Below are 17,509 nucleotides of genomic sequence, written 5' to 3' on the forward strand. Positions count from 1 at the left end.
ATCTCTCCTTTTTGTACCTGGTTAGAATACTGAAGAAATACTGATTCCAAAATAGGGTGGGGGAATATGACCATGATGAAAGGAACATAGGATGACAGTAAACATATTGCTAAGAGGATAACTGCTGGGAGTGATAGTTGCAGTAAAGGCTAATGACCAGAAGAGAGGAGTGCCTGTACCTCCAAACACATCCAAAACATAATTTGAGCACACCCGTAACAAGTCATCTGATCTTATCTCCAAAACAGTGGATGGCAGAGCCACACCCAAAGCACATATTTGGTTGCACACGACAGGTACTGTAATCTGAATTTAACTCCAACATAATGGATGGCACTGTTTATCTTATACAGTATGACATTTTGGTGGGATACTGTCAGATTGAGGGGGTGGGGAAACCTACTTTATTCCAGGACAGAAAGGTAAGACACAAGATTATTTAAATGATGGGCTGAGAATACGATGAGACCAGCATTGGGTAACAAAGGGAGAAGGCTGGAGTTATTCAGGACACTGTGGTGCTGCTGTTGCTGCTGCAAACTGCAGATGGGAACAGGACCTCTAACACCAGTGAGAGCGCTAAAGTTGAAAGGCTTGATCCATTTTAACTGATACTGTACCATGTCTTAGACATGTTGTTGTCTTAGTCTATCAAACTTTTGCTGAAATTTCATCCTGTTGGACTCTCACCCTACAAGTACTGTAGCTCCAACTCTCTATAAAATGGTTCACTCCAAACCTATACGTCATTTACAAATTACCTAAGTCAAAAATGGTTTGTCCCAATCAGCTGTTGCAGCCTATAGTTCATTCTAGGCACACCCTTCCCAATAAGAATGGTTTGCTCCATCATTAGAGAACTTTAGCAATTAGGTCCACATAGGACGGCACCAGAAGACAAGAAAGAAACTAATTAATATTAATTATTCTATTTTCCCAGACTGAAGAAGACTGACGTCTCTTTCCACGGTTCTCAGGTTAGCTTTTTTTAAGTTTCCCTTCCCCCCCTCTTTCCCAAAGTGGCTCCACCCAACCCTCATACCGAATAGTAAAGGAACGTGCCATTCAGCGTATGGAGGGTGTCTTTCTAACCTATCGCTCGTCTGTGATAGAAACCTCCAAGGATCCCACAGTGTCAATTTGTGGCGGCCGCATTCACACGGTGAGCCGTGACACTGGCAGAATCCTGTCCCCGAGCTACTCTCCCTACTCCTTAAACTAGGGGGTGGATGCGTGGCTGGTTAGCCTCGCTTCGAGTCCTTCTCGTCAGCGCTTGCCGGCGCCCAACCGGCGAGGACCCTCCGCCTCACCCCAGCCCCGCGCCCGGGCTCGCGCCTGAAAGGTCAGCGACTGTACTGACTGGAAGCTTTTCTCCTTCCGCTCCAGAGCGTGTCAGGCAGGCCGGGCTAATGGAGCGGTGCGCCTGCGTAGAGAGGGAGGTGGACAAAGTGCTGCAGAAGTTCCTGTGCTACGGCCAGCATTGTGAGCGAGGCCTGGAGGAGCTGCTGCGCTACGTCAGCCAGCTGAGGGAGGAGCTGGGCGCTGCAGGTACGGATGCCTCCGCCTCGAGGCAGGGCGGCGAGTTCGCCTTCCCTCAGCGGCGCGGAGCGGAGCGGAGTGGGGTCTGGCTTGTGGTCTGAGCTTTGAAAATAAGCCCCTTCGAGCTGGTCGTCAAAAACTAGGCAGACCCAGATCTAGCTAGTCCTTGGATGGGAGACCACACGGAAACCCTTGAAAGTCTTGCTATAAAAGCATCCTGGCAGAAGACAGTGGAAAACGACCTCTACATTGCTGCCAGAAAAAAAGCACGGAGATGACCAGAAATTGTCGGAAGTTGAGCTTCACTTGGAGATTTTATGTTATATGCTTACTGGATTGAGTGGGCTTGCATGATACGCTTAATTAAATTAGTGAAATATTTGACCACCTTCCTTAAGTTTAGCCTTGGTTAGATGTACAGGTTGTGAAGCCTGTTATGTGAACCCAGCCCATTTAATTAGTTTATGAGTCAGTGTATTTGGGTGAATCCAGTATTTGGGTGAACCCAGAAAATGGGTTAATTCAATAAATAAGTTAAATATGTTCTCTGAGTTTAGCCAAAACTGAATTTGAATGAATGAATGATCCAATTATTGGCTGTTACTGGTGATATACTTACTGTTTACATACAGTTTTTTGGGTTCATGGGACTCACAATGTAATTCCACATGTTGACTTTGCACAATGCAGTAAGCTAAATTATCTAACATCTACATGAAACCGCTGGTCATCTGTTGGCACAGGTGTAGTATCAATATGCGGATGATACTCAATTGTACATCTTTGCGCCTGTAAATCCAAGTGAAGCTATTGAGACTCTGTCCTGCTGGCTGGAGGCTGCAGGGGTCTAGATGGGGAAGAACAGGATTCAGCTCTACCCTACCAAGACCGAGTGGCTGTGTGTTTTAGGCCCGACAGATCCCAGAACTGGAGAGAATTGATCCTTGACTCTGAGCAGTCTTGTCCTGCCTTGCTTGGATTCAGTGCACAATTTGGGGTCCTCTGGGACTCACAGATCTTGCTCGAACAGGTGGCAGCTGTGGCCAGGGGTGTCTTTGCATAACTTTGTGCAGTTTGCACCCATTTCTGGGTTGTGGGGCCCTGCTCATGTTTACGCCTTAGTCACCTCCCATCTGGATGATTGCAATGTGCTGCCTCTGAACACCATCCAGAAGCTGCAATTGGTCCAGTATGCAGTGATGCAAGTAGTTATGGACATTTCTTGTTAAGCCCGTGTGACACCTCTACAGTGCAAGCTGCACTGGCTCCCAATAGAGCTCTGGGTGTAATTCAACATGCTGGTTGTCACCTGTAAAGTCCTATATGAAGTAGGACTGGGTTATTTGGGGAACTGTCTACTCCCAAGGGTATCTCCCTGTCCCACATACTCTGATATACCACATACCCGGCCACACTCCGGGTCCCTTCCTTGAAACAGTGCCAATTATTGGGACCCAGGAGGTGTGCCTTCTCAGTGGCACCTCCTGACCTTTGGAGTGATCTTCCCCTCAACATACAGTTGACTCTGATCCTGCAGGCCTTGAGGAAGACAGCTAAGGCCTGGCTCTTCTGCTTTGGGCTAGAATGAATAGAGTCCTCATTCTTAGGAGTTATAGTAGATTCAGTTGTGCTTACCTTTTACTGTTTATTTGGTTTTAATGGTACATTTGTTGGTTTGATTTTCCTTTTCTCTTTTGTAGGCCACCCAGAGTTACATTGTTTGAGTTGGGCAGCCATATAAATGCAGTAAAGAGATGTCAAAAAGGCGAGATGGTGGAGGTAGCATCATGATGCAAACCCCATCCTTTTTGTACATGCACTAATATTGCATGTATACAAAAGGGGTGGGTTGGTATCATGACACCACTTCTGCCATCTTGCCTTTTTTGACACACTGCTCCCTGCAGATGCAGTTCTCTTCAGCTTGAGATCTGAATTAGCTATACATCTCTATAAACAGCTAAAGTGTCCTTCTAACCAAGCTTGACTCCTGGTGATTATATGTTGTTTTTTTGGCCACAGGATAGAAGTGGTTTGCTATTGACTTATTCCAGGATGTTTTTTCAACCTCCCTGTCTAGCCTATGGTCCCAGGAGTTCCTGGTGGTCTCTGATCAGCAATTTCACATGACAGTCTTTGTTTAAAGAAAAGGTGGGCAAACTTTTGGTGGCTGGGGAACATGGTGGGATAACAATGATGTAGACTAACTAGCAAGGGCTATATCTCACAGATAGCTCCAGCCAGGATGTTTTATCAGGGGTCAAGAGAGAATTTTTCATTTTCACCTTGTTTCACTACAATAAGCCTATCTGAGGGCTTACTAGAGATATTTTCCCCACTTCAAAGTGGTGAGAAACTGGCATCAGTTTTTCTTAATTGTGGTAGAACAAGAGGTGTGGAGGGTGGGGGTGCATGCAGCCTTGAAGCCTCAAACTAGCTGCTTTAAAGCCTCCCTGATATCTGATGTTGAGTTTGCTTACAAAGGCAATAAAAGGGGATTATTAACAAGTGCTCATATATATACTCATATACACTGTGTTAGAGGTGCAGTACAGAATGTTTTTCAGGCTGTGGGCTATACTAGTCAAAATGGGTGATCAGAACAAATTACATTTGATCTAATTAATGTATAAGCTTAAGTGACATTACCTCTTCAAGTGTTTTTTTCCTAATTGTCTCTATCTGTTAAATTAAAAAATACTTAAGGCAGTAACTTTTGCAGGAGTTCTGGGAGCCACACACAGTCTTAGGGCTCCATGTTAGGCAGCTCTGCCTAGAGAATAAACTGGTGGATGAGTTCCAGATCATGTAGCTGCTGCCTAAGTAGGCTATTGGGACAGAGTTGATATTTGGGTTTGTTGTAGAGGCTTATTCTTAAATATCTCTTAGAGGAGTCACCACTGCTGCCGAACAGACACTTTAACAGTACATTAGGAGCTATCTATACATACAAGCAAGCCTGCCATTCAAGACCTAGAAGAAGAGAATCACTATCTCAGATGGATTGTAGAACACTGGAGATATATTCAAATAATTTCTTGTGAAAACCTAAATCAAAACCAAGTGGATTTCTGTCACTTTCTGTTCTGGGAAAATAGTAGAGAACTTTTAAGTATCTGCTTTGCTCTATTACTTTGATATCTAATTGCATTTAAACTATATAAATCTTTCATGTGTGAGTTTCTGTGCAAGAAACAACAACTGCTTCACTTGCATTGCTGTCTTCTCTCTTAATTTCCACAACTTGTATTCCAAAGCTGAAAGTAGCTAGCATTAAACTTATCTATTTTGTTTTGCTGGAATTTCTGAAAGGTCTTCTTTCCACGAGTTCAAATTCTGGGTCCATAAAGTGTATGTTAGGGGGAAAGAAAGATACTTGTGAACAGGAGCTGAGGAAATGTTGAGCATGAAAATATTAGTATTATATGGAACTCAATTAGGTACCTAGTGGTGCCTTTCCCCAAATGTGAAATACCTGCAGGTGAGGATACCTTGAAATATCTTCACCTAGTTATGTCAGATGAAAGTTACAAGTAAGCACTAAGTAAGGTCTTGAGCTGCTACCCAAAACTAAAATGCCATTGTCTTTCCTATTATAGCTTTGCAGCGAGCACCTCTGTCTGCTACACTCTCCCTCGTTATGTCCCAATGCTGTAAGAAGATCAAGGACACTGTTCAGAATTTAGCTTCAGATCACAAAGATATTCACAGCAGTATCTCCCGGGTGGGCAAAGCAATTGATAGAGTGAGTAACTCCATTACCTTAGTTGGGGGTTTTGGACCAAGAAGGAAATTACTCTGGATTTTAAATTGGAAGCTATGGGAGTAGATGTTACCCCAGTGATTATTTACTTCATGTTGTCCATTTTGAAAGGCTTATAAACTAGTGAAATATGCATGTTCTATTATTTTGTGCTTTGATAGCATAAACATACATTTGATGCAGGACAAGAAAGCCCTTGGAGAAAGTCCTTTTTTCAGCCTTCATAAACACTGTATTTTCTTTATATTACACTGAAATCTAGAATATTGATTGAAAAATGTTCCAAGAAATATATGTAAGAAAACAGTTCTCCAAAATGTGATTACAGGTAGTCCTCATTTAGCAACTGCCACATTAGTAACCATTCAGAGTTACAACAGTTATGATCAATCCTTGCACTTACGACCTTCGCAGGTCTGTAAAGCAAAGGAAAGCTGAAGTAATATCATAAGCATGGTTGCGGTTTCATTAAGCGACCACTTTACTTAATGACTAAGTTGGCAGTCCCATTTGTGGTCACTAAATGAGAACTACTGGTATTATGTAAAGTAAATTTGTGCATTTGTTATATGCCAAATAATTGTAATGTGTGTGCTTCTCTTCACAGAAATTGTTTAATAAAGAAGGAATTTGGTTGTGAGGCATCATTGGGAGTAAAAATATTAAGGGCATTAAGCAGAAGTATATGAGGTGGGGCCTGTGAATGAGAATCTCCTAGATTTTTGCACACTAAAGAAACATGTCCAACTTTTCATGCCAAACATGGTTAAATTATACTGTTCATAAGAGAGAGCTTCAATCTCATGTGAGGACTACCTAGTTTTTTATTATAAATGGCATGGCATTCTTCCTTAAATTGCCAGAATGATAATTTGCTTTATCTTTAAGCATGCAAAAATGGCATAAAGTTACTTTGCTTCCTTTCTTATATACAGATTGAAGGATCATCTGACTTTCCTCTTTCATTTTTTAAAGACTGAATTATTAGGAACATTTAACTGACAAAAATGTATTGCATTAGCACTTCAGGTAGTCCTCAACTTATGACCACAATCGGGACTAGAACTTCAGTCACTAAGTGATTAAGTGAGTCACACCTGATTTTATGATTTTTTTTTTGCCAGTCATTAAGCAAATCCAGCTTCCCCCATTGACTTTGTTTGTTGGAAGCCCCCTGGGAAGGTCGCAAATTGCAATCACATGACCCCGGGATGCTGCAACCATCGTAAATACATACCAGTTGCCAAGCAACTGAATTTTGATCATGTGACCACAGGGAAGCTGCAATGGTCATAAGTGTGAGGGGACAGATCATAAGTCACTTTTTTCAGTGCCGTTGTAATTTCAAATGGTCATCAAACGAATGATCATAAGTTGAAGACTATCTGTATAGCCTCCCATTTACTGTGCAGTATAATATACCTATTATCTGACTATAGTGCTTAATTTATATTTGCAGCCCATTCTGCATTCAGTGCTAATGAGAAATAGGCCTTTGGAATCTGGAATATTGGTTGACAAAAAGATTTCCCTTAGTACTTGTGTGAACAGTTGACTAATTTTTTGTTTCAGAATTTTGATGCTGATTTGTGTGGCATTGTCCCTGCTTTGGTCTGGGAATCCCAAGAGAAACAGATCCTGGTGTTGGCAATTATAGAGCACCTCTATCAACAAGGAATGCTGGGAGTAGCTGAAGAACTGTGTCAGGTACTAGCCTTTTTAGAGACAAAAATCTTTGCATGGTATACAGATAGTCCTCACCAACCGCAATTGGGACCAGCAACTCCATTGCTAAATGACATGGTCATAAAGTGAAATGTCATGTGACCATGCCTGACTTACGATGTCGGTTCTGGCTGTGGGTCATTAAGCACAATGTCACGTGACTATGACTTGTGACTTCCTGCTGGCTTCCCAGTTGACTTTGTTGGACGCCTGCTGTGAAGGTTGCAAATGGCAGTAATGTGACTGCGGGACACTGCAACCATCGTAAATGTGTGCTGGTTGCCAAGAGCCCAAATAGTGATCACGTGACCATGGAGACACTGTGATGGCTGCAACTTTGAGGACCACTTGTAAGTCTCCTTGTTCAGCACCGTCATAACTTTGAATGGTCACTTAACAAGTAGTTGGTAAGCAAGGACTACCTGTATAGTAATTAATGGTTGTAGCCCTACATTGTGTTACACCTTTTGGCTTATGCTTCTGGTTGGCTGTGCAATTCTGCCCATGAGAAACATTATTTCTTGCCTACAGTACCAGGAGAAGCCACTTGACCCTGTTAGTTTCTTCTGCTGTGCACCTTTTTTGTCCAGTCTGAAATGGATGGATAATCTTTACTTGACTCTCTGTCTGCTCCTTTATTTTCAGGAGAGGGCAAGACAAATCTGTTTCTCAATCAACTTCTGGTTTTTGCTTTGCAGGAATCAACTGTGAATGTGGATGTAGACTTCAAAAAGCCATTCCTGGAACTGAACAGCATTCTGGAAGCTCTGCACAAACAAGACCTGGGACCTGCTCTGAGGTAAGACTGTAGAACAGTGCACTATTTTCCTTTTGGGGATCCTGTTTCTTTTTTTTCCTGTATTTCCTAATCAAATTATTTTAGTTTAGTAACCATGTTCCTCTTTTACTTCCTACTCAAATGGTCCTGTGGCATAATCATGTTCCTCATGAGGCACCAAACCTATCACTGCGAGGACTAGCAACAGTCTTTGGATTTAGCTAAGCCCTGAAGCTGTGCTTGCTTTGTTTCTCATCTATGAAATCTAGTATATTTCTTTAATTTGCTATGAGTTTGCACTCAACAAGTTGCCACCATTCATAACCTCCTGTAGCTAAATTGTTCATAAATATGTAATTGGGACTGGAACATTGCCATGTTTCTCTTTTATGATAATTGCTCCAAGGGCAGCTCCTTTATAGACTCTGGTACTGAGGAATATAATACCTTGCCCAGCTGGGCAATCTTCCACAGGCAACAGCTGGCTGATCTGAACAGCACTCTGGAGTTTCAGCTGCATCGGCTCCATTTCATCAGGCTTCTTTCTGGTGGCCCAGGCAAGGAGTTGGAGGCCCTGAGCTATGCACGTCACTTCCAGCCCTTTGCCCACCTACACCAGCAAGGTGAGGCTGTTTCCAAAAACCTTCTGTGCCACTTGTTCTTGCTTTCTTGGCATGAGTTGATACTAGTTTCCTAGGTTTGTTGGGCTAATGCTCTGCTCAGAGTCCTTAACATAAATAAATTAACCAACGTATTAGGATTGTTTTTGGTAATGTTTCCTTATAGTTGCCAGGACCGGTGGGTTCCATTTCTGAGTCTTGCTTCAAACAACTCTGTTAAAGCTAAAGAATGTTGAAGTCTCATTTCTTCCCTTTTCTTTCAAACCCCATGGGATATTGGAAAGAGATTATGTAAAGGGATTCTGCCTGTTCATCTCTCAGCAGGATAATCTTCTGAGAACTGAAAAAAACAGGACCAAATTTGGTATGGTGGGAAAAGCTGGCCAAAGAAAGATCAAGCTTGAAAGTGGACTGATTCACCTTGGGCCTTTGAAGAAAAGCATTTCAGAAAACATTCCCCTAATGCATCCATATGGGAGAAGCAGCTGGACAGCCCTGTGGAATGCTACCAGCTGCTCCATTTTTAAGCCTTTCCTTCCTCTGTCCTGGTCACATGACCAAGCACAGCTGGTGTGAAGGGGTAGAAAAAAATTCCAGAAACCGGGCTCTGTGCTTTTTCTACCCACTTTTAGTACAGGAGGCCTTGGTGAATTCCTTGACTGAAAACAAAGGAATAGTTTCCTCAGCCTGTTCATTTATGAGTTGACGCTGGTTTCTTACAATTCATTCTGAAATAGGCCTAGGTGGTTGTAGTGAAAGTTTGTTCACTGAAGCAGCACTTCCTGTATCTTGCTAAACAGAGATTCAAGTGATGATGGGCAGTCTGGTATACCTACGCTTAGGCCTGCAGAACTCTCCATATAGGCATCTACTGGATGAAAGTCATTGGACAGAGATTTGCGAGACTTTCACTCACGATGCATGTGCCTTGCTGGGTCTCTCAGTGGAGTCACCTCTAAGTGTCAGGTAAAGGTTCATACAGGTGGGACTGGGGGCAGTACTGGGCAGCGCTGAGCATTCTGTCTCTGCAGCTTTGCCGCAGGGTGTGTAGCACTGCCAGTACTGATGAACATCAAGGCTGTGATTGAGCAGAGACAGTGCACAGGTGTTTGGAGCCACAAGGATGAGCTGCCTGTGAGTTACTTACCCATTCTGGGGAAGGAACTATAGGATGGGTTTGGATGATTGCTGAAGAAAATAATTAAGACAGCTAGAGGCTACAGTTAACTTTTCTTTGCTTAACAGATTGAAGTTGAGCTAGGGATGAAATGCTGGTATCATTCAGTCTTTGCATGTCCCATCCTACGCCAACAGACCACAGATTCCAATCCACCTATCAAGTTGATTTGCGGACATGTTATTTCTCGAGATGCCCTCAATAAGCTTATCAACGGAGGGAAGTGAGTGATTCTCATCAAATCTTGCTATCTCAATGAAAGTTATGGGGTTAGTGGATATTGCCTGAACTATTTCCATTCTCTACTACAGTTAGATCATGTACTTTATTCATCCCATACTTATACATGCAATACCATCTAGATTTAGGAAATCTTTTCTTCCCAAGCAAATTACTCACTTTCATTTTATTTCTATATATTATAGCTGCATTGTGTCTGATACCTTCAGCTCAATTGTTGGGCAAGGCTATTCTAGATATAAAAACTCTAGATCAGTGTTTTTCAAACTTGGCAACTTTAAGATGCGTGGACGTCAACTCTCAGAATTCCCCAGCCAGCAAGCTGGCTAGGGAATTCTGGGAATTGAAGGTCACACATCTTAAAGTTGCTGAGACTGAGAAACACTCCTCTAATTTTCTAAAATAGGGATGACTAACTGACATTACTGGGACCAAATCCAGATTCTTTTTTATTAACAGTCAAAATTAATAGAAGTCAAAATTAACAGAGTCAAAAATAGAAACAAAATTGGTGAATATTACGTTAAGATTTCTATCCTGCTTTCCCTTTAGGAACTCAAGACAGCATAGTTGTGCTCCCATTTTTCATGACAAACTTATGAGGTAAATTGGGCTGAGAGTGAGTGGCCCAAAGTCACCCAGCAAGCTTCTATGACAGAGGACAGACTTGACCTATCATTCCTGATAGGTCCAATAACTACATCACACTTCCATACAACAGAACTTGCTGCCAGTTTCCCAGGAGTGTGGGGCAGATTATCTTCATATTTGTTATAAAAGTAGTTCCTGATGAGGATTCCAAAGCCCTGATTTGATTCTTTTTTGTTACATTCTGCAGATTGAAGTGTCCATACTGCCCCATGGAACAAAATCCAGCTGATGGAAAACGCCTCATCTTTTGATAATGGCAAGACTTGTTATGAAATGGGCTCTTCAGATACAGCAGTTGTGTGCAAGCAGAACTCCATAATGTCCTGCTTAATAACAACAGCTGCTATACTATGGAAGCTGACTAGTATAGTGGACTTTCCAGGAGGAGACAACGCAATATTCTGTACACGTACTCCTCTCTCTGCCTGTCTGAGGCTTCATCCTGGGGGCTTCAACAGGCACTGCTCCTGTTGAAGAGTTTACCCCTCTCTGTTCACAGTTCTATTTCTTGTTGGATTATACCACAAGCACTGTACGTGGAACTGCTATCCCCACTTTTAATGCTTACAGATTATGGAGTTTTTGAAAATGTGTTTCAGAAAAATGCAATATATCTGAGGTAAAGAAAAGCATGTGTAGAACCCAGTTTACTCCTGATTTGAAGAAAACTTTAAAGTAAATTGGAATGGAAATGAGGACAATTGTAGGCTTAATGATGTTCCTTAACATTTTGTTTAAGTCAGCCTCCATATACAATATAGTTCAGACAGTAAAAAGCAGTAATTATAAAATTGAATGTTTCCTTAGGAAAAAATCTGAATACAAATATATAATAACCTACTTATGTAAGCAGAGAAAAAAAACACTAGGGTCAACTTATTATAAGCACTATACTGGTACAGGATAACATATCGACAGTAATAAATATACATATATGAGGACCAATTCTTTTCCTTATGTAAACAATTCATAGCATCAGAGCATGTACTATTTAAATATGGTAACATTAATTAAAACCTGTATAAGTAATGGAATAGTTTGGTGCTAAACAGCCTCTAATAAAATGTTGCATTTTGTATCTTAAATCTGCTTTAGAGATGCTAATATCACATCCTTAGGCATAGATTACCCTAATGTATGGGACTGGTATTCTTGTGAAATAATCTTAAAGATTTCCTCAAAGAAAGAAATTACAGCTCTTTAGAAATAATTTGGAAGAGTGACAGCATTATTGTAACTTGGAGGCCTTAAGAACTAGTGTCTATAACTTGCATTTTACAAAATGTAAGTTAGAAACTGGGGCTGCCTTTTTCTGAAACAAAGATCTGTACTGACCTGGAGGAAGGATAATTGAGAAATCAATTGCCGCCATAGACTTTGAGAGTAGCCAGTGGCTTTATCTTGCAGCATGAGTTCTCAATTCTGTCCAATCCTGTGCGTTTCATGTGTCTAAAGGAGGCAGCAGATGACATAGAAACAAATCAATTCCTTTTCCTTTACTGTGCATGTTGCCATATGATGTGATACCTACAAAATTATATTCAAACCTTCAAAGTAAGACTCATTTGTATAAAGCATCTTAGCCTAGCTGGCCTGGGGCTGTTTTTTGAGAATGCTTCATAATTGCTTCTGCAACACAGTATGACGTAGTTAACAAGAGCTGAAATAACAGTGTCCTGTAATAAAGAGGCTATAGATGACATTTGATTTTTAATTTTCAACAGCATTTCTATGTGTATAAGACAGCATGCAATCAGGCAAGAAAAGTTCTCTACCCCAAGCAGAGAGGGAACACAACTTGAAAAGATACTTCCGAGTAAGCAAGAAAGATCGTGTGATATTTAAGGCTATAGTATATTGAATTGGAAAATACCAATACATCTACAAATCTTTTAATGATCCCTCTAGACTTCTTTCAGAGCTGAACATGTAGCAGTATTTTAACACAAAATTTCACTGCAAGAATTGCACTAAATCTGTTCAAAAACAGATGATTACAGCACAGCTGCTACAGTTCTTGGGCTCTCAACAGGTCACTTGATCTATTCCTCACCTCACCAACCAAGACCAACTGTCATACACAACTGGCACGAAACTGAAGTTTAACCACATAAAACCTATAGATAGAACCCAGTTATATCAGTATCTGCCATTCATGTTTTTCACAAAGGGAGAGGAAGAGCTTCCACTTCCTCCAAGCACTCATTGTAAGCTTCCTGATATTCCTCATGAGCCTTTATCATGATAACGCAGGTTGGACGTTTTGAACCTGCTGCTGCTCCCAAATCCTGAAAGCAGAAAAAATAGGATTCAGTTCCCTGGATCACACAAAGAGGTCTCCCTTTTTTCATAGCAGAACATTCACATGTATTTCAAGATGGAAACTAAACAGATCTACTATTTTAGAAATTTGATTTAATCCCTGTCAGGGTGAAGATCTACCTATTATGAAGGTTAATTCGACAACAGCACTGCAACAACTTAAGAAATGGAAGCCATATTTCAACAACTTGGGAACATCATTTCACAAGGCTTACATAATACTTCAGAATTCAAACGCTTGATGTGAGGCAATATGACCTTGCTAAGTTATTAAAATTTACCATAAATAATTTAAAAGCAAGAAATATTAGGGATTCCTACAGCTTTGTATGACCATCCATATTTACAAACCTTATGTAAAAAAATTAAAACAGCTTTAAAATTTGATATGGCACCTGCAGGGACAAAATACATGGGGATTATTGGCAGTAAATTCTTAAATTACCACTCTCCTGTAGTTTCAACTGCTGAACTCATGCTAGGAAATAATTCTCAGGGATTTCAATATTAACTGGCCTCCCAAACACCAAGGTATTAACAAAAATATGGTACTGAAGTCTTTAAACATGACATAAGTATACCACACTTACGCTTTATAGCTCTTTTATTAAAATGCATGCATTCGTTTCTTATTCAACAGTAGTACATTATGCTAAAACTACTTTTTGCATTGTTAGGACCTATTGCTTGAATATGTAATATTTACTCATTGGCTAGATTCAAACACTGTACTAAGCTACAATTTATTTAAAATTGTGGTTTATGACAGTCTGTTGTATGAATGCAGCCATCATGTATTATTTAGCAAGCCATCTATAAAACGAATTTAGCTTAGTATGATAAGAGTCCCAACTTCTGAATGCTAATATTATTATACTCCGTTCCTGTTATATATTTAAATCACTTAACTGAAAAGATACAAAATGGCATAGTATAAATTTGCTCATAAACAACATTATGGGGGCATTTAGTAATCAATGACATATTCAAGTCATGAACTTTCAAGAATAGAGATAAGTAGCAGTTTCTGAGAAAAACTAAGTATCTATATCTAAGTATTTGAGACTTTGTTTCTGCTTATATAGGAAAATAAAATTATCATGTGAGACAAAGTTCTATTGAATCCTCATACATTCAGTACTTTCTCAAGGATCACAAGGAAGAAAATCTATTTCCCCTAACCAATTATTACCGTTTTAGATGGAATATAGACATAGGGAAGATTCCTGTCTTCACACATGATAGGGATGTGGCAATAAACATCAATAGGCAATGTGTCTCCTGCAAGAACTGTGATTCTATGAGATAAAGCAATTTTAGCACATGGTTAGAAATTAAGGACCAGTAAAACAAATTTCAAAACAAAGCAAAATCTCAAGTTGTTTATCACCACTGATCACAGAAAAGTATGTATCTAGTTTTGCTTAGAATGAAACTACATTAGTTTCTGTGAACATTGCATAGAAAAAGCTAACTTAAGCATTTATATTTTCAAGGACTTAAAAAGGTTTGCATAGACCAAAACACGCTATGAGTTATTTTAAGCGGAAATCTGGAGATTATCCCCATAAAAAGTAGATTCCACCGCCCGGAGCATCACAAGCTCTTACCCTTTTTCGCCTTTGTTGATGAATTTTTGGACCTCTTTCACCCCTCGCCGGATTTGTTTAAGCTTCGATGCTGTAAAATAAACGCGAGAGCTTTCAGGAAGATTCCCCAAGAGGCAGTAAAGCCTCGAAGCAGCGTCCATCCCAGCCACCCAGGAAGGATTTACCCACCAATCGCACTCACCTTTTTTGATGCACTTGTAGAGTTTGCGTGTGAGCTTCCGGGAGGCTAGCGGCCGCGCAATAGCATTTACGTTTTCGACCAGCTCGTGGTACGACCGTTCCGGGGTTGCCTCCGTCTCCGGCGCTTCCCCTGACTCCTGGTGCTTGACTCGACCCATGGCCGCAATTCGAGAAACGCAGACCCACGTGCCGCTTCTTTCTCTGCTACCCTACTTCCGTTTTTGTGTCCAGAGCGGCAACCCCTTGGAAACCAACCATAGAGATGAAACACGTTATGGTTTCCGGCCACCTTATTTTCTCCTCAATCAACCAATAGGAAGAGGCTTCGGATAGAGCGGACCGCCTATCGCTCTGAGGGAAGAGGCGCGACGTAACTCTTCGAACTCGATTCGTGGCGAGCTTCGGATTCCGTCGTCCTTTCGCGAAAATGGCGGCCGGAGCGGGTAGTGAGTAATGGTCTTTTTCTTGCAACGTCGAATGTAACAGAGCCTCCTTTTTATGTCTTAGGATGCCCGTTGCCCTGCATTTCTGAGAAGCAGCGGGTCATCTGGCGCAGCTGTGTACTCGCGGCGGTTCATGTACAGCCAAGCTGCATCCTGAATCTGTCTGTTGCACGCATTTTAAGGGCGCGGGGATTTTGCCTTTTCCCACCCAGACCCTTCTAGAAACCATTTGTTTGCGAAGTGTTTTGCCAGATTTTTCCAGATAATTGTATCCGTTTTCTCTTCAGGTAGATCAGGAATGTAGAATTTGCCTTTTAACTCATCATACTGCAATACTATGGTTTTTTTCCCCCTGTTAGAACACAAGTTGATGAATGCTGGCCCCACGGAACCGTGGTCTGTTCGAGAGAAGCTGTGCTTGGCTTCTTCTGTCATGCGAAGTGGGGACCAGAACTGGTGAGAGAAATACTGCTAATGGATTCAAACATTTGCTGCCTAGTTGTATTCTAGATAATGGCTTAGGATATCAGCGCATGCTTTTCAGTGGTGTGCATGGTGCAGAATTGGACATTGATTTGTGATCATTATTGTTCTCAATACCAGATAAATATGAATGCTGTCAGTGACCCTAACATCTGAGAATGGTAGCATCACTGGAATAGAAAATAATTTAGTCTGAACCACTACATAGAAGCAGGATGCAGTATCCCTAATATTAACCAATGCACTATAATATACTTTATGTATAGTAAGCCACATTACAATACCCTTTTTATTAAGTATTATTTTAATAAAATAATTAAATTATTTTACAATGTAACTCAATATTAGTAATAGGTATTTTGATGAAAACGAAAGGAGAAATGTCTTTTATTCCCAACTTTCACACTCCAGAGGTTGCTAAAATCATTTGCAATAAATATTCCCCTTTTTTCTGCAACTTCAAAGTGGGAGTTATTGGGTTGTTTTGATCTGAGGTACCTTTGTGTAAAACCTGCAATCCCCTCTAGTACTGATAACAATGAAAAGGGAGATATTGTTTGTTAGCTGCAGAATAGCCAAATCAACAGAATCATGTACTTTCCAGCCTCATATTTTAGTTAAAAAGTGATCAAGCACTTGTTCTGATTAAATTCAGAAGCACAGATTGAAGTCAGTGAAAAGAAAAGGGACATAGCCACAATTTTTGGAACCAGCTAGAAATTGTACACCTTTGACACTCTTATCTTATTTACACAAGATTTCTGCTTCTGGAATGAGACACAAGTCTGAAGCTGGAATTACTAAAATTCATGCAATTGACATTTGGGAAGTATATTGTATAGTTTTATTCAACTTGGTCTTGTGTAATAGGGAAAAAGAGCAAGAGGAAATGATGATTATTGTTTACATTTATGGCCCCTTTTATTCCCAAATAATCCAGATTACCTACAGTGGTTTTCTTCTGTAATTATCCTGGCATCAACACTGTGAGATGTGTTAGACTGATGGAGAATAATTGACCAATGTCACCCAATGAGTTTCAGATATGAATAGATATTTGGCCCTTGATTGTTCTGGGGATGGAATACAAACTAAAATGTATTTGAAAATGTATTTTATAAAAATACTGTGTTATTTATATGTTAATATTTTCCCAGTGTAGTGAACATTGTATCATCCCTAGTATATATTTCCTATAAAGAGAAAGAAAATCTTACAACCATCTTATTTCTGTAGGGTATCTGTCAGCAGAGCTATTAAACCCTTTGCAGAACCAGGCCGCCCACCGGATTGGTTTTCTCAGAAGGTAAGAAGCTTAAATCTTATATTTGTACATAATAATGGCCTTTTGTTTTACTATTGGGGAATGTCTGCTCAAGAGACTTACTGTGAATATCTAGGAAACAAAGATTGCAGGTTAAACTGTCTGGAGCTTTGCTCCACAGCACGCTCACATTGTAAAATATAAAGGAAAAAAACTAGACATTGTAATAGTTATCATTAATAGAGCACTATTTTAGGGGTTCTCTGGAGATGGCATCTTTGGTCTGGCCCTAATGGTGCCAGAACTACAATCACCATGTCTGCCTGGTAGCTGCATACAAGGAAGGTTCCATATAGGTTGTCAGGAAAGTATGTCCTCTTCCCCAACTATTAGGGAATATCTGTACTCTGGAAAATGTGTTATATGCCACTCCAAGTTTTTGTTGGAACATTATTTTCTTAGTGTGGTTTATAGTGACTGTTTTCTAAGAAATGTATGTGCTTCTTTCTAGCACTGTGCATCACAATATTCTGAGCTCCTGGAAACAACAGAGACCCCAAAGTGAGTTTAAAGGCTGGACCATGTATTGCCTGCATGTATGCATTTTTTATCAGAGGAAGGTTAGAAGCTGAACACAGCATGCCTCTGTTATTTGTTAAAGCAGCCTGACTGTTGGCACGGAAGCCTGGAAAATGGTGGGTACAGAGCACTTGT

General features: G+C 40.6%; 3 protein-coding genes across 17 annotated transcripts in view; 2 read left to right on the forward strand and 1 right to left on the reverse strand.

Moving 5' to 3' along the window:
* Positions 1-814: 814 nt before the first annotated feature.
* RMND5B (required for meiotic nuclear division 5 homolog B) lies at positions 815-12,039 on the forward strand. Of its 6 annotated transcripts, none has more exons than XM_007420326.3 (10): positions 815-977; positions 1,387-1,548; positions 5,139-5,284; positions 6,875-7,009; positions 7,726-7,826; positions 8,262-8,428; positions 9,226-9,391; positions 9,457-9,559; positions 9,671-9,825; positions 10,681-12,039. In XM_007420326.3, exons 2-10 carry the CDS (start codon positions 1,410-1,412, stop codon positions 10,742-10,744), a joined length of 1,176 nt encoding a protein of 391 aa, XP_007420388.1. In that variant the 5' UTR covers positions 815-977; positions 1,387-1,409; the 3' UTR covers positions 10,745-12,039. The 6 variants fall into 6 exon arrangements, with proteins under 6 accessions (XP_007420388.1, XP_007420391.1, XP_025020422.1 ...); XM_007420328.3 differs by lacking the exon at positions 815-977 and adding an exon at positions 3,620-3,690 and having other exon boundaries at positions 1,031-1,548; XM_007420327.4 differs by lacking the exon at positions 815-977 and adding an exon at positions 1,034-1,162.
* Positions 12,040-12,190: 151 nt separating this feature from the next.
* On the reverse strand, positions 12,191-14,820 carry NHP2 (NHP2 ribonucleoprotein). Its single transcript, XM_007420325.4, has 4 exons — positions 14,607-14,820; positions 14,426-14,495; positions 14,008-14,113; positions 12,191-12,781 (listed from the first exon to the last, which is right to left on the reverse strand). The coding sequence occupies exons 1-4, from the start codon at positions 14,761-14,763 to the stop codon at positions 12,656-12,658; spliced, it is 459 nt and encodes a 152-aa protein (XP_007420387.1). The 5' UTR covers positions 14,764-14,820; the 3' UTR covers positions 12,191-12,655.
* A 96-nt stretch (positions 14,821-14,916) lies between these two features.
* BRD8 (bromodomain containing 8) overlaps positions 14,917-17,509 on the forward strand; it is a 41,180-nt gene continuing 38,587 nt past the window's right edge. For 6 of the 10 annotated variants that reach the window (XM_088133953.1, XM_088133955.1, XM_088133952.1 and 3 more), the window contains exons 1-4: positions 14,917-15,051; positions 15,408-15,504; positions 16,768-16,837; positions 17,307-17,356. In XM_088133953.1, the coding sequence (XP_087990079.1) occupies positions 15,033-15,051; positions 15,408-15,504; positions 16,768-16,837; positions 17,307-17,356 (236 nt within the window). In that variant the 5' untranslated portion in view covers positions 14,917-15,032. The remainder of the gene's footprint in view (positions 15,052-15,407; positions 15,505-16,767; positions 16,838-17,306; positions 17,357-17,509) is intronic. The other 4 variants (XM_025164635.2, XM_007420330.3, XM_007420331.3 and 1 more) reach the window with 1 other exon arrangement.

Source organism: Python bivittatus, unplaced genomic scaffold (assembly GCF_059951505.1).
Source record: "Python bivittatus isolate LINGU-HERP-01145 unplaced genomic scaffold, Pbiv_v1 ctg000080_np1212, whole genome shotgun sequence".
In the NCBI taxonomy this organism is placed as follows: domain Eukaryota; kingdom Metazoa; phylum Chordata; class Lepidosauria; order Squamata; family Pythonidae; genus Python; species Python bivittatus.

Coding starts and splice junctions, on each gene's coding strand:
- RMND5B (XM_025164654.2), top strand. CDS start 1,230: ATGCGTGGCTGGTTAGCCTCGCTTCGAGTCCTTCTCGTCAGCGCTTGC. Junction 7,010..7,725: donor TAGCTGAAGAACTGTGTCAG/GTACTAGCCTTT, acceptor TTTGCTTTGCAG/GAATCAACTGTGAATGTGGA. Junction 9,392..9,456: donor GAGTCACCTCTAAGTGTCAG/GTAAAGGTTCAT, acceptor CTGTCTCTGCAG/CTTTGCCGCAGGGTGTGTAG.
- NHP2 (XM_007420325.4), bottom strand. CDS start 14,763: ATGGGTCGAGTCAAGCACCAGGAGTCAGGGGAAGCGCCGGAGACGGAG. Junction 14,114..14,425: donor ATCAACAAAGGCGAAAAAGG/GTAAGAGCTTGT, acceptor TTTATCTCATAG/AATCACAGTTCTTGCAGGAG. Junction 12,782..14,007: donor TCTATATTCCATCTAAAACG/GTAATAATTGGT, acceptor TTCTGCTTTCAG/GATTTGGGAGCAGCAGCAGG.